The 21,280-nt window shown below is 47.2% G+C and overlaps 6 protein-coding genes across 6 annotated transcripts; 3 read left to right on the forward strand and 3 right to left on the reverse strand.

Annotated features, from left to right (window-relative positions):
- Positions 1-703: 703 nt before the first annotated feature.
- F4817DRAFT_331862 (cytochrome P450) lies at positions 704-2,936 on the forward strand. The gene is made up of 2 exons (XM_049302575.1): positions 704-899; positions 960-2,936. Exon 2 carries the CDS (start codon positions 1,189-1,191, stop codon positions 2,656-2,658), a length of 1,470 nt encoding a protein of 489 aa, XP_049160849.1. The 5' UTR covers positions 704-899; positions 960-1,188; the 3' UTR covers positions 2,659-2,936.
- Positions 2,937-3,385: 449 nt separating this feature from the next.
- F4817DRAFT_42208 (uncharacterized protein) lies at positions 3,386-4,973 on the forward strand. The gene is made up of 3 exons (XM_049307446.1): positions 3,386-3,644; positions 3,905-4,129; positions 4,210-4,973. The coding sequence occupies exons 1-3, from the start codon at positions 3,565-3,567 to the stop codon at positions 4,922-4,924; spliced, it is 1,020 nt and encodes a 339-aa protein (XP_049160850.1). The 5' UTR covers positions 3,386-3,564; the 3' UTR covers positions 4,925-4,973.
- A 1,369-nt stretch (positions 4,974-6,342) lies between these two features.
- On the reverse strand, positions 6,343-9,641 carry F4817DRAFT_42238 (uncharacterized protein). The gene is made up of 2 exons (XM_049307447.1): positions 8,802-9,641; positions 6,343-8,737 (listed from the first exon to the last, which is right to left on the reverse strand). The coding sequence occupies exons 1-2, from the start codon at positions 9,278-9,280 to the stop codon at positions 6,856-6,858; spliced, it is 2,361 nt and encodes a 786-aa protein (XP_049160851.1). The 5' UTR covers positions 9,281-9,641; the 3' UTR covers positions 6,343-6,855.
- A 3,746-nt stretch (positions 9,642-13,387) lies between these two features.
- Positions 13,388-15,250, reverse strand: F4817DRAFT_314056 (MFS general substrate transporter; the record flags this gene model as incomplete). The annotated part of the gene is made up of 3 exons (XM_049300344.1): positions 13,388-14,468; positions 14,538-14,680; positions 14,774-15,250. 3 exons carry the CDS (start codon positions 15,248-15,250, stop codon positions 13,388-13,390), a joined length of 1,701 nt encoding a protein of 566 aa, XP_049160852.1.
- A 1,608-nt stretch (positions 15,251-16,858) lies between these two features.
- On the forward strand, positions 16,859-17,838 carry F4817DRAFT_42293 (zinc-binding ribosomal protein). Its single transcript, XM_049307449.1, has 4 exons — positions 16,859-16,960; positions 17,289-17,366; positions 17,459-17,643; positions 17,697-17,838. The coding sequence occupies exons 1-4, from the start codon at positions 16,958-16,960 to the stop codon at positions 17,734-17,736; spliced, it is 306 nt and encodes a 101-aa protein (XP_049160853.1). The 5' UTR covers positions 16,859-16,957; the 3' UTR covers positions 17,737-17,838.
- A 492-nt stretch (positions 17,839-18,330) lies between these two features.
- F4817DRAFT_42287 (RNA ligase/cyclic nucleotide phosphodiesterase) lies at positions 18,331-20,300 on the reverse strand. The gene is made up of 5 exons (XM_049307448.1): positions 20,230-20,300; positions 19,908-20,035; positions 19,569-19,713; positions 19,253-19,348; positions 18,331-19,110 (listed from the first exon to the last, which is right to left on the reverse strand). Exons 2-5 carry the CDS (start codon positions 20,025-20,027, stop codon positions 18,503-18,505), a joined length of 969 nt encoding a protein of 322 aa, XP_049160854.1. The 5' UTR covers positions 20,028-20,035; positions 20,230-20,300; the 3' UTR covers positions 18,331-18,502.
- Between the last annotated feature and the right edge of the window lie 980 nt (positions 20,301-21,280).

Here is a 21,280-nt window from a genome sequence, read left to right on the forward strand (position 1 = left end):
ACCTGTTACCCTGTTGCCTATATAATTGTATAAGTCGTTCACGTAGAATGCTGTCATAGTACTTGAAACATAATCCTTGAAACAAGGGACATTGCGGGGTTCCAACGACACGAAAGCTACCTATTAATAATGAGATCAAAAAGATAGCCGTTTCCCGAACCTCTAAGAATGGAGGCCAGCCGGGGAAATCGCCGTCGGATGCGATCGCAGTTGGAAGGATCTTGGAATAGCGCTCGGGATGTCAGGGTCCCGAAACGTTAGGGCCGAACAATCAATCGCGTATATCCATCACTCGCCCCCTAAATCTAGATACCTATTCCAGCTATAATATTCAAGTAGACTGCGCGAAATATTTTCATGTCTTGTCAAATTGTTTCTTTTATGCATTAACATTTTTAACAGCTTGTTTTTTTTGGTCAACCCCTGTTTGACAAAGTCCTCCCTGATCCTAAGAATATTCAAGTTCTATTCAGGTATAAGTCGAATACTTTATAGTACATATACATACATACACTTGCATAGTCTTGCCCCGGCGGGCAACACGCTCGAAAGTATTGGCGGGGGTCAATAAGTCGTCATCATGTTTTCAACAATATTATTGCTGCTAGGTGCAGCGGTTATATACTTTGTATTCAATATCGTATCAGGGCTTAGAGACAACATTGCTGCCGCTAAACGATCCGGCTTCCCTTACTTCATTGTTCGTAAGTTGATTAAATTCCAGCTCTTTCAACTCTTTCAACCCTTACTTTCTCACCTGTTCCTAGATATTCTCAGGTCGCAAAGCTAACCTTCATCACAGCTATTAGCCCATGGAACCGATTAGGTCAAATATTTCATAAATTTTGGGCCCGCTTGTTCAAACTTCTTCCACGCAAATATTGGCAAGATATTGAACCGTGAGCAATCTAAGTAACTCCCACCACCATTACTCAGTAATCTAATACACGCAATATTAGTGTTTTGAACCCTAACTGGCAGTACGTGGAGAACCACAAACTATTCGCTAAACTCGGAGATACCTTTTTGGTTGTTTCCCCAGGGAGAATCATATGTTTTACGGAAAATGCAGAGGCAATCCACCAGATTACGTCAAAGCGAGAGGCGTTCCCGAAGCCGACAAAGTCCTATGCTATTCTTGCGCAATATGGCCAGAATGTAGTGACGCTTGAAGGTGCCGCTTGGCGCATGCACCGCAAGATTACCTCGGCTTCTTTCAACGAGAGGAATGCCGCGTTGGTGTTTAGGGAATGTATCAGCCAGACCCAGGGGTTGATTAACATCTGGCTCGGCCCTGACGGCTTGGGAAATAAGACATTTAAGACTCTCGAGCACGATACGGCATCTCTCATGCTAAATATCATCGCAAACATCGGATTCGGCCTCAAGATCCTCTGGCCCGGCGAAGAGTTCCCGCCCGATGCCGACCCGAGATTAACCAAGTACGGAACTCACGAACCGCCTCCAGGACACACGTTGAGTTTCGTAGAAGCATTGGCTCGTACCCTGAAATATCTCATCCTCCTTTTGATCGCGCCGAAATGGATACTCAGAATTATCCCTAACAAGCACGCAAAACAGGCTCTAGAAGCAGAAGCGAACTTCTTAGGCTACATGAACGAGTTCCTGCAAGAAAAGATTGAAGATGTGCAGAAAGGAAATAACGCGGAACAGGGTCTTGATATAATGGGCTCCTTGGTCCGCACAAGTTACGGAGACGTGCCAGCCAACGGATCAACTAAAAAAGGAGCCCAAGTTGCACGACTATCGGACTCGGAAATCATAGGCAATGCATTTGTGAACATAGTAGCAGGACATGAGACCACAGCTAACGTTCTCCATTTTACACTCGCCTACCTAGCATCTAGTCCGGCCTCTCAAAGGAGATTGCAACGGGACATCGATAACCTTCTAGGAAACACGGACGCAGAGACGTGGGATTATGAGGCGTGTCTGAACCCTCTGCTTGGTTCGATGGTTGGTGCTGTTATTAACGAAACACTTCGTTTACTACCGCCTGTAGTGGATATACCGAAGATGGTAACCCCGGCGCAAGACCAATCCGTCACAATACAAGGAGTGGGACACGTACTGCCTCGCGACTCATCTATTGGCGTAGTGATCGCAGCCGCACAACGCAATCCGAGATACTGGCCGACTAAGCCAAGCAAGATCACTAATGCTGAGACGGACATTAATGACTTCGTTCCTGAGCGATGGTTCCAAACAGATTCAACGAAGGGCAGTAACACTGCAGTTGAGAGCGGGGACACGGAGGACTTTGGCGGCTACACCGGATCCGATACCAGCGCACAGCTGTACCGCCCGCCACGGGGCTCGTTCATCCCTTTCTCAGACGGCGCACGAGCGTGCTTAGGCCGCCGCGTAGCAATCGTGGAGCTAGTCTCGGCATTGGCAGTCATCTTCCAGAAGTATAGCATCGAGCTCGCAGTAGACGAGTGGGCGAGCGATGAAAAGGTCGCGAATATGAGCCAAGACGAGAAGGCGAGCTTATACAAACTGGCGCAAGAGAAATCGAGGGAAACAGTGAAAGAAGCTAGAAGCTATATTACGTTAAAGCTACATGGGGATAAGTATATCCCTGTGAGATTGGTTAAGAGAGGCAACGAGAGGTTTGTCAACTGTATCGATTCATGAATCGTGTAAGAGGGAAGAGCTCTATTATTCGACATTGGTTACCTATTGTACCTTAGGTACATATGGGAGCATCTCTAGAAAGCACAAGTCATACATACATCAGGGACATTAGCAGAGACCCTGTAGCATATAGATTAGGATACACGAACGAACGTAAAATAAAAGGAACCATCTTCAAGAATTCAAGGATCCTTATTGACACGTCCAACGCCCCAATTTTTGAAAAATTCGAACTTCTTTAAGACGTGGCAGCGCGTTTTTCATTGACGAGAACTCGGTCTCCACAGGGAGTAAACAAGTAAAATGGGACGATGACACCTTGACATAGCAAATCACGACGTTGGATTTCCCAATCGGTGGCACCGTGCACCGATATCCCGTTTTGCTATTATTGACGTATTAGCTAAGGTTAGGTACTAAATCTACCCTAAAAATAGGTACCTAGGTACTAGTGAGAAGTACCGTACTCTGGGGGGTCAAGAGCGAACCCCCAGCGGATCCTAGTAGCAAGGTCAGGCAGGAAAGCAGCAGCTTGATTAGCAGGTAGACCTTGGCCTTGGGCGCTCCCGCACCTGCACGTCAATAGACAAGACAGAAATAAGAAAACATAAACAACTCAAGCGCACCACCGCGGGAAATCCTCCCTGTCTTTTTTCCCTTCCAGCCTCCATCACACTACCGCTACGTACACACGCGCCCCTCGCAACACGGCGCAATCCCATATCTCTCATATCTCATTATCATCACCACCATCAATACAAGCCTCGTCTTAGCAACTTAACCCCCCCCCAACTACGTCACGGACCACCAGCTGCTATTTTCTTAAAAAGCATTGCATCTTAATCGCCTATCCTGCGCGACACCGCTTATACCAATTCAAGCAAAGCTACAGGCCTGTACCCAACAATGTCCGGCGCAAACAGTTGGCTGCAAAGGCAGCGAAAGAGTGATTTGGCTGAGCTTGCCCAGTACACAGGTCTCAGGAAGTATGTACTACTTTATTAGAATATTAGCCCCTCAATTCTGTCCCCAATTCGAAGTTTGTTGTATTTGTGTTATCGTGAAGTTTGTTCGCGACTCGGTGTTAGTACGCCCTAAGAGAGCACTTATATAGGTAGATTATTACATCACCATCTCCGTCCCGTCTGGAATGCGGAATGATGAGATAATATTCTTCGGCCCCACGTGCCGACCCGAGACAAGAATAACATGGCTAACACGTTTTCCCTTTGTTTGCGAAAAATAGTTACGAATCGTTAAAGAAATCTGAGCTCGAACTTGCCCTCGACGAGTATTTGGCCGAGAACTCGTCTACCTTCTCGTCCGACCCTAAACTCGCCAACTACTTCTCCAGCCGCGCCCGAACTACCGGGTCCCCAGTCAAGAGGGATGCTCCCGAGGGCGCCGTAGAAAGGCTGAAGGTTGCTAAACGACGAGTAACAAAGGCTGCCGAGGAAATTCTCGCTCCAGAGTAAGTCACGTCGCGGTTCGCAGTAGCCGTGTGCCGCCCGTCTCGGGCATCTCGACCTGTCTACTAACATTAACTTATAGGTCTGATGATGAAGAGCCTACAAGCACTGCCACCTCTCTCGCGCGTACTCCTGGCCGTGCTCTCTCTCTTGCAAGCCGTATCCCGCTTCCTGCCACTCCTGCGGATGTTGCCGAAGCTGTCGACCGCTCCACCGTCGCTGTTAGGACGCACGTCGTATCTCTATACAAAGAGTCGGGAATCGCGGAAGCCACTCAAGCAACGCGTGAAAGCTTATCAACCGTGGCCTCGGTGCTCTTCGCCATATCCGCGTTTGAGCTCTACTTCTTGCGTCCCGAAATACTGGCCGACCGATACGCGTTCACCGTCCCTGCCATCACCTTTCTCGGCACAAGGGACTTCCCAGTCTTCGTTCCCGACATGTTCCTGCTCTTGACCTCGTCCTTCTGGTCCCCTGCACTTCTCTGGGGTTTCACGAGCGCTGTCCTGCCTAGCATTGCCGGCTACTTTTTCAATTTGACTATCAACTCCAGCCACGGTCGCCCGGGTCGCCGCTCGCACGCGTCGGAGTCGGTTGTAGACCCATTGACCTTTAGCATCGCTAAGGCTCTGATCTCATACGTGGTCTACGGCCAAGGCATTACATTTGGTGGCTGGATAGACGAGACGTCTATTGCTCGCATCAACACGGCCATATACGGCGGCTACAGGGGTATCCTGACCGGTACTGCCATCACCGGCGTCTTGAGCATCTACGACGCTGTCCTCAAGAAGTAAGGGAGAATGCATTCAAATTCAACTGCTGGCGGCTGTGACAGCTGAAGATTTACAATCATAACCTCACTTTCTATATATCACCCCCAGTCTCACACTGTTAAAATGTCGCTTTCATCCGGTTGATCACTTTAATTTTCTTATCAGGAGTCCCGGAGGCTGGTGGCTGGTGGCGTTCAACGGCGTTGACGGGTATTCTATAGCGTTCGGCTCCCTTATCTACGCCCCGATACCAGCCGATTTCCGGCCCCATCACATACATAGTACCTTAACTACCTAACCCCCTATATACATACCCCTACCCCTATCCACCCTATCTCAAGATCCCGCTCTTCCCGAGGTCGGAGTGCTTCCGACTGGCTCCCGGATCGGGCCAGGTCGGGACTAACCTATCTGGTAATTATGGGCAATCAACCACCCCGGATGTCCCGGTTAGGCGTCTTTGTTTAACGCTTGATCTGGTTATACGCTTGAAGTAGACTCCTGGATTTCATCATCTCGCAATAGGCGGCTTGCTTGCGCTTGTTTATATGAAGTATTTGACGTTGGCTACTCGTCTTTTTTTCTCCCCGGCGGCGCGTGCGCTGCTTTGGAAAATTGACGAATAACCATTTTTCTCAAGGGTCTCGCATCGAGGAGTTGAGTTGAGTTGAGTAGCCATTTCCCACGTTTCTTGTTTATATACTCTGTTCAGGTTACTCTCGAGGGGAAACAAGGGATTCGGATGGTTGGATTGATATATTGATATTCTCTCCCGTGCGTGTATGCTGGAGGGCGGTCTCTTCTCTTTGTCTCGCTATGTCTTGGGCAAACTACCGAAGAGACAGCGGGGCGGGAATTCGAGGGGCTGTAGGCTTCGCTGTAGGCGGACGTCGGATAATCAGTCATGTCATGAGTCGATGAGGCGTCATAACGAAGAACGGAGGGTAGGGATGGGTCGATATGTTGTTACGATAGGAATATATTGCGACTGCTTTTTTCTATTGTTCAAATTATAACTTCCCAAGTCTTTGTAAGATGTTGCGTGGTTGTGCTTAACTAAGCATATTACTTGATAGTTCGTAAAAATGCTCTCCGGTGCTGTCTTGTCTAGAGTAACTCGAGATGAAGAGAACAGGATGGACATCTAAAGATGATGATAGTAAGCTGCTATGTTAGGTACCTAAGGTAGGTATCTAAACACATTGTTAGTCTCGATAGAAACATGTGCCATACCATATAATATAGAGCACTTCGTCATTACTCTTTTTGAATTTCCTTCATTATTCTTGGGCAAATCACGAATGTAATAGCATATCATGGGCTAGCCTTCTACTTGATAATATCATATATCGTAATCTCATTTGAATAACTGCGTCATTGACACTATCACTCAGGCAATCTGATACATGCAATCACGAGAAGCTAGTTACATAGCAAAAGCTCTTTTCTGATATTACATTATATACATACATTGAGCAACTACACATCTCCGCCAAGTTAGACACTTAACTCCGCGCCGTGTAGGTTCCTCCTAGCTTCTGGCCTCGACTATAATAGGTTCGCGGAAATGGGCCATGCTTGGTACTGGTGTCGTATGAATGTACAAAATGGGCTATGCGCCGAACCCAAAAAAACAATATGGCGGGTGTCTTGCTCAAACGGGGTCGAGTTCTGCTCTCGGGCAAGAAGCCTGGTGACACCGACTAAATGACAATGGAAGCAGTGAAATTGAAAAACCGGACTCCTCATATGCGAACGCCCGTAAAATGCCGTTGCTCGTGGTACCCTGTACCAGGCATGATGAATGGTTCTTCGTAGGTCTTTGCTCCTCTGATGTCCTAATTCCGGTAGCCTCATTCTATATTTCCGTTCGGTTGACTGTTGTCGTACATCGACAAGTTCCTCTACTCGCACAAAAAAGAAACCGGGCATCCCTCACATTATTATTAGTTTTACTCCTGCTCGGCAGGGTTTTCCCACTTGATGGGATGTACGAGCATGCTCCGTAGGCATAGTCGGCCAGAGTTCTTTGGGTTCTCTTCCTCCTTCCGTCCGCCTCTCTTGGTACCTTCGCCGGCACGACCACCGTTATTGCCTCTGCCATCCATCTGAGCATAACCAAGCCAGCGACGCCACAACAAACCGGCGAACTCACTATTGTAGTACCAGCTCGTCCCCTTATGGTTATGCTCGTTTGTTAGATCGAATGGGGAACCATGGCCGCCTGAAGTGTGGTCTTGGCCACCATTGAAAGCCTTTTCAATCTCCTCCTGGGGCCACTTTCGGTCCAAGTAAACCGGGTGGGGAGCATATACGGCTTTGAGACCATGGTGCAATGCCATCGAAGGCGGGAACATCTCGCTAAACATACTATGGTGTAGACGCCATGTTTCCTCATGCATCACTCTTAACAGACGACGCGACAGTCGGGAAGCAGTTACAATAGCGCACCTTCGCGGAGGCTTCTCGTACTGCATGTCGTAGCCCGTCACATCCCCTGCGAACACCCAACCAGAGTTCTCAGTATCAAAAAGCGGGTTAAGTGTGATGAGGTCCGCGTCCTCGCCAACTCCACATTGCGACATATCTGATCCGCTCGAACAGCTCGATGGTAGGAATACCTCTCCTTGTTCGAGGCCAGATTTGCCAGTGAAAACCACCGGACCCAGAATCGGTCGCTTTCCAGATTGTTTAGTTTCATGGCGGACGAGCTCCGTGAAGTTCTCCCAGTTGCCGTGCAATCCTGGAATATAATACTTGCTTGCCCGTTCCCACATACCTTCTCGGCTCTGGTCCGCACCCCATTTGCCAAGCCTGTCGAATAACTCGTAATACGACCCGGTCCAGCGCATATCCATCTCCCAGTTCCAGAAGTGGGCATACTCAGGATGCATCATCGCAAAATGCTGAAGCGGCATGTGTGCAGATCGGTAAACTCCATGAATATCACCGTTGGATGGGTTTTCGAAGGTATCGCCAAAGTTACCCGGATAGTACAGCTTCATCTGAGCTTCAGACCAGAGAGTACAGAGTCCGTGGAACTCGGGAGGGACGTTGATATCGAGGATGTTCTGGACCGTGGTTGGATCCGCCCAGATAGGCGCATTGTTGTCGCGAACATGTAAAAGAAAATGAACATCATACTCACCACCAGATCGTAGGCTAAGCTCATTGATCATGGCACGGAAATTGAGTAAAGCGTGACTTGTCCACTGGAATCCGACGTAAGTTCGCACAACTATAGCAATGCGATCGAGTCTCTTACGACCAGCTTGAGCCAGTTCGAAATCTCTAGTTTCGTTACCAGAGAAAAACCTGTCCTCATTCGCCGCATAGCAACGCTCTTGCGCTGAGCCCCAATCGACGCCTTCATAGTTGATCTGTCCGGTCTTCTCCCAGACCGCCTCGCTACCCTCGTGCTCGGTGTCGAGGGCTTCACCCGTCCCGCCAGCTTCCAAGTCATATCCAAGGCCATATGGTCCGTACCGGCTAAAGCGATCGAAGCAGACATCTTCTCGCAAACCTAGGAGATCGTAAGACCCAAGAGCTGCTTTAGGTTGACCTTGAGGGACACCGCTGTATGCGTACAAGTCGGGAGCGGGAATCTTATCATCCTCGTCAATGTAACATCGCTTCACAGGAACATATGTCTTCTGATACTCGTCGGAATCATAGTCTGGATGAGGACGATATACACTAGGCTTGGGTTGCTTAGAATGGTGAACAGTAGGTGAAGGTTCAGATGCTCTGTCTGGAGACGATACTTCAGGGTACTCTGGCTTGTAGTCCGAGAATGACACAAGCGACCTCAGACCGTTGTAATAACCGTCGAGACTATAGATTCATTATTAGCAATCTAGTTCTTCAATTCCCTTAGACAAGTCTGCCCATAACTTACTGCTTGTATCTGAGCCAATGCGGACTGTTGGCGTTCTCTTCAGTTTCCTCTTCCTTTTCATCCTCTGGATTTTCTTCTTCCTTCTCTTCTTCTTGCTCCTGCATCTCCTCGACTGGCTCCTTTTCCTCTTCTACCGGGTCTTGTATATGGACATCATCTTGACTATCCTGTGTTTGCAGGATTACATTGTCGGTGGCTTGAGGAGCTCCATTAACCCCATTTATACTCCCATGTACTAGATCAAGTACATCCCGTGGCCTTCCAGCTAGTCCAGGGTTAAATAGGGTGAATGACAACAGGGCAATAACAAGGAAAGTCCATATAACTACTCTCCGATAAAGACAATTACCGAGTAAAGCTTTGACCCTGAATTTGGACTGTGGCTTCGTGGATATTGGTAGGTAGGCCTCGCTTTTTCGAGCCATGAAGTTGGGAAACGAACCCGATTTCCGGGACACATAGTCAGATACCCTACCCATATTCCGTAGGCAAGTTTTGAGAAGAGATCTCAGAAAATATCAATGCTCAGCATCGAAAATATTAAGCTTGCAACTTAGCACATTAATGGAAATCTCCGGGGCTCTTGTCTTGCGCGCCGTCCGCTCAACTGTTAGTGTTAAACGGCGAGGTCGTGAATTACCGATGCTATCGTGAACTGGGGGCACTGGAGACCTAATAAAGCTGTCTTAATTCTCTTTCTTTGCGACCGAGACGTCGTACTCCAGAGTAGGAGTGTTAGAAACCAGCTAGTTGCAAACGCAGGGGCTGCAGGAGTTACAAGGCTGCACACAGCTGGAGGTAACAAGTTGCGACTGGATTGGGAAAAAAGGATTCAGTGTGAATTATCAAGTGAGTGAATGAATGGAAAAGAACAGTGTGCTATAATAGGATGGGAGAAAAGGAGTGATCTTCCCAAACAGAGAGTGTATCGCGATCAGTAGGTTGTAGGAATGATGAAGTCGGCGTGAGAGAACGAGGTTGCGGTTGTCGAAGTTGTGATGAAACACGCCGCTTAGAGAGTGATTGGATGGATGGAGGGAAAAGTCTGTAGTAGGCAACAAAGTAGAAAGAAGTCAAAAATAAAAAATTGGAAAGAAAAATAAAGGGCGGTCGTTGTTGAGCAGGAGGTTTGCTTTGACTTGTTTGGCAGCTGCCAGCTGGAGAGGACAGGGAAACTACGGGTTGTAAGAGCTAGTACTTTCTACTGTACCGACGCACTTTGCACCTTGTAAAGAAAAAAGGGGAAGGCGAGACTTGGGATGTCGATCTTCTTAGGATTATCTTTTGCTCTTTTGCTCTTTTGCTCTGATTGAATTTTACAAAACGTGGATCGAATGTGGGCACAGCTGAATAGAATACAAATACAGTATAATAGAGTACATGTGTGATACATATGGTTCCGCATATGATTCCGGTTGTGTTTAGACAACGATTATTGCCCAGGGTCTCAGCAAGATTCCGGGACTCCTAATGCACTGCATCTACATCGTACATACGTAGAAACTTTTTCGTCTTCACCAAGGATCCCACATACATACCACATACATACTGCACATCTAAGCCTTTTTCTTTGAGAAATGATGTGCAGCGTGGTGGTATGACGAGTCCACAAACGTGTAGCCTTGTACCGTTAGTACGCATATAAGTCTTACCAAATATAATCATCCTCAAGAGTGAACAGGGCCGGGATACCGCTAACGGAAAAGATAGAAACTTTAATAATTACTGCCTTCGTAATCCTGATGAAAGTGTGGTAAAGTGTGGTAAAGTGTGGTAATGTACATCCTTGCCTACTTAGCCTAACCTAAGGTAAGCAGCAGTAACTGACTCGAAATACATATGTTCTGATATTTCGTTGCAGCTAAAAATGAATGTAGATTTATGTACCTAGGTGTTATTATAGAATTAGATGATTGAATATGATGATGATTGATGAGGCTCCATTACCGAGAATAGGAACTGTACAGGGGTATAGGGGAATAGGGGGTTACCGCTATCAAGGCTGTCAAGGGCTCTTATGCGGGTTAGTGGGGCCAGCTCATGTCTCCCATGTCCCCCCATGTTTTATCATCGCGGCTAGCGTTACAGGCGGTGGGTTCTCATCAAATAACCTTCGCCAAATTCATCATTGAACACTTAGGGTAGGTCATCGGAAACGCCTATTGAAAGAAGAAGGCTGCACTGCCCCAGCAAGTCCTTTCCATTCTTCTACCGAATTCTAGTTTTCCGTTTCAAAAAAGCTAAGATCTACGTCATTGCCATTAAAGCAATCTCTCTTTCTTTTTTCTTCACATGTTCATCTCCCTGTCCCCTAGCTACTAGCGGCCAGAATTTTTTGTGTCACAAGTCGGTGAGACATGGAGGTACATGTAATACCTTTGATTGCATCATATCTCCAGTTGTGCGACCATTGTGTGAGCCTCAATTTTGATCATATTGTTACACTGCTCTCTTCCCCGCCTGAAGCAACAAACCGGATTGTTTTTTTTTTTTTTTTTTTTTTTTTTATGGTACAATTGTCAAACATTACCAGATAACTATGTTACCAGGGGGGGCAAAGGTTCTACATAACAAAGGCTCTCCGGAGCAAACAGTGTTGCGAGGATGGAATAACCCCCAACTACACTACAAGGACAGGGTCTGGGCATGTAACGATCGACATTATCGTGGGATTTGGTAAAATTGCACGATAGCCAGTCGAGTACCGACGATCTTCTTAGTTGAAGATGTTCCCGCAATTGCCAAGCAATAAAACAATCTGTCAGGGGAAATCAATCGCCAAGGACGCACAACGTGAGATCCGACTTGAAACGCGCATAACGGTTCGGCCACTACAACCCACCACAGCCCAACTTGGATTAGGCCTGTACGACGACATGACCTTTTAAGGTGTGAGGTGTACGTAGAGATGTGAGGTCTACGTAGAGATAGTTATATGTACGGTTTAGGGCAGTAAGGCCCCTTTTTTGGTCAGTCTAGAAGAATCACTTCTAGAAGTGGCTTTAGGTACCAAGTGCCAGGCTAATGACGCCGCATCCGTCCCTCTGTCTTACACTTCAACGTTGTGTAAGCCAGCAGTTATAATTGATGGTGCCATGCATATAGGTACTTTGCATCTAAAACGACTGCCTTAATTAATATTCGAGTCCCCCAGCTGCAACCAGATACAATTAATTGCGCTGAGCGAGGGATGCACGGGATGCATATCGAAAAACATACGTTTGGACAATACGGCCTATGCGACACGTGGGCTACTTTACCGCAAGTTGCCATAGAATTTGATTTCGTCACGCACTCCATAATCAAACCAAGCATAAACCTATAGAACTCTAAGGGTAAATCCTGAAAGGTCCCTGTTGCTGCGTAAACAAGGCGTCTTGGCGCTTACTGTAGTGTCTGCGGCCTCGTTGGTTGCTGATGAATTACTCTCGTAAATCTGCTAGTCATCATATTCTAAAGACAGAATAACCAGCCACAAGTAATTCTTATCCTCGGCCCCAGCGCGCGGATGGCGGGTCAAAAGATGATCGGCGGCCGTGGTCAGACCGAACGTCAAACGGCCATGTCTGAACAGCCTATTTCATCATCGTCGTCAATCTATCCGATGTGATTTCCACAGGGAAATAGCAATATCCGTCTCACAGATCAGACCAACAGCTACAAGGCGGCTGTGCGCCGATCTTGAAAAAGGTATGCAGCGCTTCCGTACCGTCTGATCATGTTAGTGGACCGTAGAATCCGGACCGGTCCAAGGTGAAACGATGGGTGTGCCGCATCCCGGGATGTTTCATACACACACGTCGGGATGGTGTTGAGCAAGACGTGCTGTCAGCATACTTTTTTTTATTTCCTTTGCGTTACAATCCAATCATCTCCCGTGTAAAGTCGAATCACAAAGAGTAACTAGTCGGAAGCGCTATTTACACAGAACTAATAAATAACGCTCAATTCTTAGGGAGAGCGGTTACTAGAGCAGAACGTTTATGACTCTATTCGCGTCTTGTTACCAAAAGCAGACATAAAGCTTGAGTATATTGCCGTATGCGGTTTACCAGCTCTCTTTTTTCGCTTACATTTACCAGTCAAACATGAGTAGTACAGCCGACTGTGCGATCGCAACTACTCTCTTATTAGTCTGTAGAACTTTGCAATAATATTTGATATATCTGTGTATAACAGTAAGAAACCAGGTCATAAGATATCTAGTAGGTTTCTGAGAGCTATTAGAAACCTCTAGGAATCTCGCCGTGGTTGTTGGATGGTGCCGCCAGATTATGTAGGGATCCGGCAAACCCGCGAGACACAAGCATCTCGCTATAATAACCTAAATAGGGAGAATATTAGATACATACCTACCTAACCTACTTACTATCGGAGCAGCGGAAATAATTAGGAATCGTGAGTTGCTTGTAACGTGAGGAGATCATCATCAACTAGCCCAAATGAGAACTAGCACACGCCATCTTATTCCTATGTGTATTCCTAATTACTTTAACCTACCTACCTAGATTGGAAGCCAGGTAAAGAACTTACTTGGTAAACTCTATTTTCGTAACTTCGTTGCTTGAGAAGAGCACACCTTTGCATTATACCTCTTCTTTGTGCTGCTCCACCCCGCGCGTCGTCAGCGGGTTTTGACGGGTACCAGTAGCCGGGCCACCCATCATCTTTCCGGCCTTTTCCCGCATATCACCATTATTCTCATCTGGTATCTTCCCTCTAGCCCTTCTCCTCCTCCTGGCGTCTACACTCAGCCTCCAGTCGTTGCCCCATTTGATAGACACGTACACGCAGACGGTGCCCGTGAAGACGAACAACGCGCTGATGGTCGAGAACCAGCCAACTCCAATGCCTTCGATAGCTGGGAGAACCACTGCCATACCGGCACAGCCAAATAGGTAGCGAATCGCGTAGTTGCCCGCTGTTACCTCTGCTCCACGTCCTGGCATCACGTCTAAGCAATAGGTGTTTAAACTGGGAAAACAAAAAAGTTGTGCCACGCCTTGCAAGAATAACACTACCACCGTCAAGGGGATTCCACCGACGTCTTTCTCCACGCTCCAGCCGTAGATCAGGACGCAACCAGGGATAACGATACCCATGAATGGTAAAGCCGAATACATGCGGTCTTCTGGAATGCGCATGCCCCGTTTCTTAATGTACTTCTTCACGACGTAGTCCGCGTACCGCCCTCCGATGAACGTGCCGAGGAGATAGCCGCAGCCGGGCGCGAGATAGAACAGGCCGCCCTGCATCGGTGTCGTAAGGTTGTATCTTGGGTTCAATACGTACCGGATGGGCGTAAGTAGGGAATACATATTCCAGACCAGAGAGGCACTAGCTATGCCGGTGAGAAATAGATTCGGATACTCCCATAGTCGTATAACTCGCCACGGATTGATCATAGTAAGCAAGACCTTGACCTTCGCCGAGCCGCTGTAGCCTACTAGGTCGTCGATCTTCTTGTGGTAGATAGTCTCGGGAAGTAGGAAGTACGATCCGACGGCTGCGATGCCCGCCAACCCTGTTTGGAGCCAGAATATCACGCGCCACGACGTGTATGTGACGATGATGCCGCCTATGAAGGGTCCCAGGGCGGGCCCTACTAGTGTCCCTGTAAGGAACCAGCCTAGAGCCGTTGCACGTTCTGTCGGGCGATACATGTCACTGTGTATTCAGTAAGTGATCTAGTCCATGGACCATTGTGTAGTTTAAGGATAAAGGGGTAGTGCTAACCCAATGACAGATGCGCCGACCAAGATGAAGGAAGTGCCTTCAAATGCCGTCAGGAGACGGAACACGAAGAAAGCTCCTAGATTCGGCGCCAATGCCGTACCAATGCTACACCCGAGGAATCCTATAGCCGTTATGACAGTGATCTATAATAGAAACAATGTTAGTTATTATAGATTACTACTATATCTATCTATTCCCCCATGCTTTTAGTTATAATATTAATGAGAAGTCCTTACTATTTTCCTGCCATAAACCTGGCTTAGCGGTCCCCAGAAAATAGGCGACAAGCCCATGAACAGCATGTATAGGGCGTTGATCATGTTGATAATGGGTCCCGTCGTGCCATACTCGGCCGCTACTTCGGGCGTAGCTGCTAACACCGACGTACTAGATATAGGTGCTAGGAATGAGCAGAACGATAAGAGGAACACGATGACTAGCTTCCGGTGAGGTGGCAGCCGGTCGTATACCTCATCAGGGACTTCGACCACCGAGTTTATTGGCTCAATAGGCATGTCCGGGCCGAGAGAATGGTGCGTCGAACACCGGTCGAGCACCCCGTCATCGGCATTAGGGTGGGCCGCCGGCCGGATGGACTCTATTGTGCCATCGGAGCGGGTCGAGGAGCTACTGGATGGTGGGCGGGAGGGAGTGTCCGGGACCTGGCCACTATGGCCAATGGTCTTAGAACTGGAGTCATTGGATTCGAACATTAGGAGGAGTTTCGTTTTTGAATTTATTTATATACGTTCGATACTATGCGTGTCATCGTAGGCAAAAAGACTAATATTAGAAAGAGTCGTGGGCTTCACAACCAACGAGTAATAACAGGTTGACTCAGTGAAGGTACATTCGTCTATTACAGATTTTCTTGTCTGAAAATTAAGCAAGACTCGTCGAGCCATGAAGAATAGCGGACACGGAGAGTATATGAATGACTCCATTCGAAGCTGGTAAGGGGGAAGCACCTCCTATTTACACGAAGACGGGCCAATGGCCTGGAGGACAATAGTGGCATAACCTGTTGGATTCCTAATATCTTTTCCCTTTCCTGACATTGGCCCTCTCTGTCCGGGAACCACACAGCTGCCATGCCGAGTATCGGTGGGAACTTGGACCGAACTTGTCTCGTTAGGGCATAGCAATACGAGGCTAAATGACGGTTGGAGGTGGATACTAAACCGGCCGCAATGCCGAACGGGTTCCCCTATTGGTGCATTATCGGGAGTTGTCTGCAGGCTTGTCAATTTAAAAATTCGAAGCTTTTGCCAAGGACCCCGTAGATATGCCAACAGCCGTCTTCGACCTTCGAAATATCGAAATAGGGGAGTAAGCATGTGCTGGCGAGATTTTTTCCTTCTTCGCCTTCGAGAAGTCAGCGGCTTCTATAGCGGTGAGAGCCCGATCCGAACATTGCTGATGGGTAGCCCCGTAATGATGCCGTGGACTCCCGATGGAAACCAATGACGGCGCTAGCAAGCTAGTTTGCTGAGAATTGTGCGATAAGAAATCTTGAGAATATCCCTGCACGATATCGACGCTGATCTATTATTGCAACTACAAATCGGTGCTTATTCCCGGCGTAGCATTAACTTATCCGACGCGGGATCGGCATACAAGTGCATAGACGAGGTTCGTGAGCTCCGACTGCCGCTGCGATAGTCGCTCCGAATGGAGTCATTACGGCTTGCATTACGGCTTGATGGCTGTTTGACATGTGCTACGTCTTAGATGAGGACTTATGACAAATTGATGTCTTTTAAGCAAACTTCATCTTTGGTCCGACTGCATAAAGCTTGTGGAGACAGCCACTGAGCCACAGATTTCGGGAAAGGCACCAGAGTTACTCTACCCGGTCCAGTAGATTTGGAGTGGAAGTCTGATGTTGTAGTATCGAGGGACAAGCGGTGATCTCCCTCGGAGAGGAACTATTCGGGTATATTGCCCATATCGATATCTATGTACGTGTTAGGCATATAGGCTATTATTGCTAACTTGAGCAACTGCAAAAACATTTTGTTCCTCGAATGTTGAAGGTTACCCGGCTTGTTTAATTAATCGGTGCTGAAGGTTGCTTTTGGAATCTTCACATCAGTGGTACGTACCGGACATAGGTTTTGAATTTGGACAGTGATGTGGCTAGTTCAATGACTAGATACCTAAGCCACAATCTTAGCCGAGAAAGTGTGGCTGGAGCCTTAGGCGAGAAATGATGGGTACGTACCTAGCTTACCTAAGGATATTAGCAACCTTAAGGCTTTTAACCCCCCTCATAGAATTTAGCCGTAGTTTACCCCAATCACGCACACATCTCAATTCAGCGCAAAAATCGATTTGACTAACTGGAGCTCTACGAAACATTCCGCAACATTCAACCACCGACAACTTTCGACAGCGCAACCCCCATAACCGCCGTCAAAATGGTACGTGAATTGAATATTTCATTTAATTCTTGATACGCAGGTATTGCATCGTTAAGTCGCCCTCCCGCTGGTCCGAACCGTTAGGCGACATTTGTGAGGAAGGAAATTCTCAAGGCCAATTTGGTAGAGAGGACACGGCACGAGACGAGTAGACCGACTATCAGCGCCTTGATTTTCTATCGACCCGGTATTTCTAGCGCGAACGATCATGGAGGGCGACGATGCTTTAATACCTTGCGGCCGATGATATATTTCGGATCGAGAATAGCTACATTTTGTGTGCGATAGTGGGCTGACGGGAAACTTCATCTAGGTCAACATCCCCAAGACCCGTAAGACCTACTGCAAGGGCAAGGATTGCCGCAAGCACACCCAACACAAGGTCACTCAGTACAAGGCTGGCAAGGTATGTCTATCTTCGATTTCATGGCGTTGTCTCTTCTGGGTCGCGACGTCATGAACGATAGCTTTCTCGACTGGTTTCTAACGTACACCTAGGCCTCTCTGTTCGCGCAAGGAAAGAGACGTTACGACCGAAAGCAGTCCGGTTACGGTGGTCAGACCAAGCCTGTGTTCCACAAGAAGGCTAAGACAACGAAGAAGGTCGTGCTAAGATTGGAGTGCGTTGCCTGCAAGACTAAGCTACAACTGGCACTGAAGCGATGCAAGCACTTCGAACTTGGGTACGTTTCAACTGAGTATCTCTCCCGGCACAACTATACTAACAAGCTTCTAGTGGTGACAAGAAGACAAAGGGTGCCGCCCTGGTGTTCTAAACGCGTTTCCTACTCGAGTCATTGTGCACGTTCTTCATTCATGGCAATAGGGTGGTTCATTACGGCCGGGCATTCACTGGCGACGGGAGTCTTTGATACTCGGAATGGGAGCAGCACATAGGTCAGAATAGAACCGAATCTGCTCTTCTGAACTTCATTATGCCGTATGTGACAAAATGCCAGGAGTGGAGAGGCAGCGAGAGGTCAATGGACTTGTTGCTCTTGACAGTAGGGATGCTGGCTTGATGCCTTCTCTACGATTACGATATTTGATGCCATCACGCGTGGGAATACCCGGTATCTGAGCTTAGAATCGTTAATCGATCGCATTCTGTGACCCGAGTGTTCCTGTTCAATTTTGACTTGATTATTCTCTAGGGCATGTATCCAGTCCTTCATCTTGGCTGTATCGTCTACAATTACGACTGCCATCTCATTCTGCCCATCTGCTTTCCTTGTGATATACCAACCTACTTTTACTGTCCTGTCACCTAGGATTTACCGCTGGTATAGCATAATTATGGTTACTTTATCCCTTGTATATATGGCGAATATGAACAGCGTCCTTTGCTGTTTCTCCTATAGACCTAAGTGATATAATTTCTGGTCTTTAAATTCTACTAGGTGCTTCTGGACCCTGCATAGATGAATTTGGTATTTATGAAGTCCATAGAGGGATCTTTCGAGATTAATCCGCCATATTGATTCTAAAGACTACCTAAACATGATGAGCGGGATCTTCCTAATCTAATGCCTAACTGAATACTTAGAACCCCTCACCCATCTGAACTGTCCGACCGCCACCATACCACAGCGTCCCGACCCGCACGTCCAAGCCCTTCTCCTGACCGATAATCCATTCCCCAATCAGCTTCGAATCGGCGTTATCCCACACCTCCGCCTCCAACCACGCATTGATCTCGTCAATTGTATCAACCCACTTCTGCCTCTGCTCAGACGTCGCATGGTCCGCATCCGTGAGATACCGACCAAGCGTGATATGCGCGCTGGGCACAACATACCGCGAGCTAACCGTCACACCGGCATCCTTGGCCTGCTCCCACACGTCTCGTCGTAGGTGGTGGTACGTGTACGAGTCGCCTTTTCGCAGCACCTCGACGCTGTCGGGCGCCGTCGGGGCGGGCGAGAGTGGTGGCTCGCTGGCAGCTGGGAGGAACGATAGCGCGAATGCGGATAAGTCGTATGATATCATGGGCTTGACGAGCCGCGACCGGTGGCGGTGCGTGTAGCTCGCTATGTGCGGGATGGCGGGTTTCAGCGTCTCCTTGAGCGCTTCGATCTCGGCGGGTGTGCGGGAGAAAGCTACTTCTAGCGTGGTGATGTGCATGCGGTGGAGGGGCATGAGCCAGATTGCTGGGGGGTTGTTAGTGTGATATTTGGGATTTGCATGGGAAATAATGAGAGGGAATAGGTAGTTTGATATGTTGGAGACGTTGCTCTTTTTGTTATTGCTTAATCTTGTTAATTAATCGACTAAGGGAGAAATTTGAATTACCTGGCGCAACAGCTTTGAGCCTATTCTGAATTGCTTCTGCGAGTTCTAGTGCGTGGATTGGAGGTCGACCCCAGAAGGTCATGCAATATCTTGGGTCTTTCTACTATCTGTTAATAATCCGAGCGAGGAACCAATATCCTAGGCCATTTTGGAGTCACTCCGGCTTGGAGAGAACATTAAGCCGAATACGTTGGCGTGAAAAGGAAGAGTCATGACATACTGTCCACTTGTTAGCATTCGTTGACTGGGTAAAAGAATCATACCAAACTCGAGGGATGAAGATACCCTGTTTCGCTGGGGTTATTCTTGTACTCACCAAAGCCAGGCTCTATCTGGGGATTTTCCAATCGCAGCAGATACTGATCTATGATCAGCCCCGTGTAGTCAGAGGCGAGAAACTTGGCTCTCTGCTGCGCGTTACGCTTTACGCGGTGGGCGGCATATAGCTTCTGGATTTTCGCCTGGACTTGCTATCAGCTCCCACCGCAAAATATTTACGTGGCTACTATTCTCTACGCGAACGTATTCCGATTCATCAGGTAAGAACTTCTCTTACTAAGTTAAAGAAAGCTGCTTATGTTCAGATACGTAGACATGTATCCTCCTAAGTAAGACTGGGTAAGGATAAATGTAGTAACGAGAGGGCTCACTCAACTGGTTCATCATCGCAGGTTTCTATTAGGGCATTGTAAGGATTCTCTCCTGGCTTCAGAACTACCCCGGACAAGTCTACCAGCTTGTTCTCGATATCGGTAGACTGAAGAGCCGACCCCATCTGGAATTCTGGTTGATATTAGAGGTATGTTTCCTTTCGCGAGTATAGAATGAAGTATTCTCCAGAGAATATAACGTCGAGTATCCGATAATCGGATGTTAGAAGTAGAGTAGCGTGCGGCTGAGAAGGCACTGTACAAGTCACCCTTCTGATTTATAAATGAAGGATAATATAATTTATAGTACTCTTATGAGAAACTTACCCCAATTTAGAATTATACATAGATATATTGTGTTACTATTGCTCCTTCTGTTTGAGCTGCTCTTCCTCCTAGAGAAAGGGGAATATTAATAAGCCAAGACTTCAGTCCTTAATATCTTTGCTGGCATGAACAATTATGCTTACTAACCAATCACGTGCTACAAAGCATATCCTAACTTCACTTGAGCTCTTGAGCTTCTTTCCCTCATTTTCCTCTCGAAATTCACTAATTGTAATATTCCTAAACGAATATGGATATGAATGTGCGATAAATACCATCAATTGCTCACTCAATTAGTTTGTACATACCTCACTTCCCGATTAAATTGCCTGCTGGCCTATCTCAATGGCGTAAACTTCCATAACTTTGAGGTCGCGTTTGCAACATAATCAAGGTGTGTTTTGATCAACGTTAAGAGCACTGGCACTAATATTTATTATATAGAAACTAATATCATCGTAGTGGGTTTCGAGTCTGATTTATCTCCCAAATGAAGATATCTCATTTCTGGTTCATATGCTGCCGCTATTCGGCAAGTTTCCGAGCATCTATGCGATGCTAGCCTTTATAGAATCGTCTCGCCTTATGTCTCTGGGAAATTTGAACATTATTCAGAATGACCTTTATTTATAAGTGCGAGCTGCTTTCATTCAATCTTTTACTAGCCAGCTATTCTCCTTTCGTATATCTTTAGGGTTTTATAAGATAGCAAAGCAGTCTTTGGTACATAATCTTAACCTCTTCCATATTTATCTACAGCTATTGATTTCTTACCCCCATTCATAATATCTCCTTCTCGGCTGGTTGCTACCATTGCACTGCCTACATACCACCTCCTTATGTTCACAGTCGACAATGGACTGGTATATGTTACTCTTAACTAATACTGCTTGTTACAACTAAATAACTAAAGTACGTAAGCATCTCCATACTCCCTGCATTTTCATGAAATATCCAAATTACCATATTCCCTTAATAGCTTCATGGACCTAGCCTATATCGAATGGACAGATATCCATGGCTTGCATGCTATTTAATACAGTCAGCGAGT

The sequence above is a fragment of the Daldinia loculata genome (genome assembly GCF_022478755.1).
Source record: "Daldinia loculata strain CBS 113971 unplaced genomic scaffold F4817scaffold_13, whole genome shotgun sequence".
Taxonomy (NCBI): domain Eukaryota; kingdom Fungi; phylum Ascomycota; class Sordariomycetes; order Xylariales; family Hypoxylaceae; genus Daldinia; species Daldinia loculata.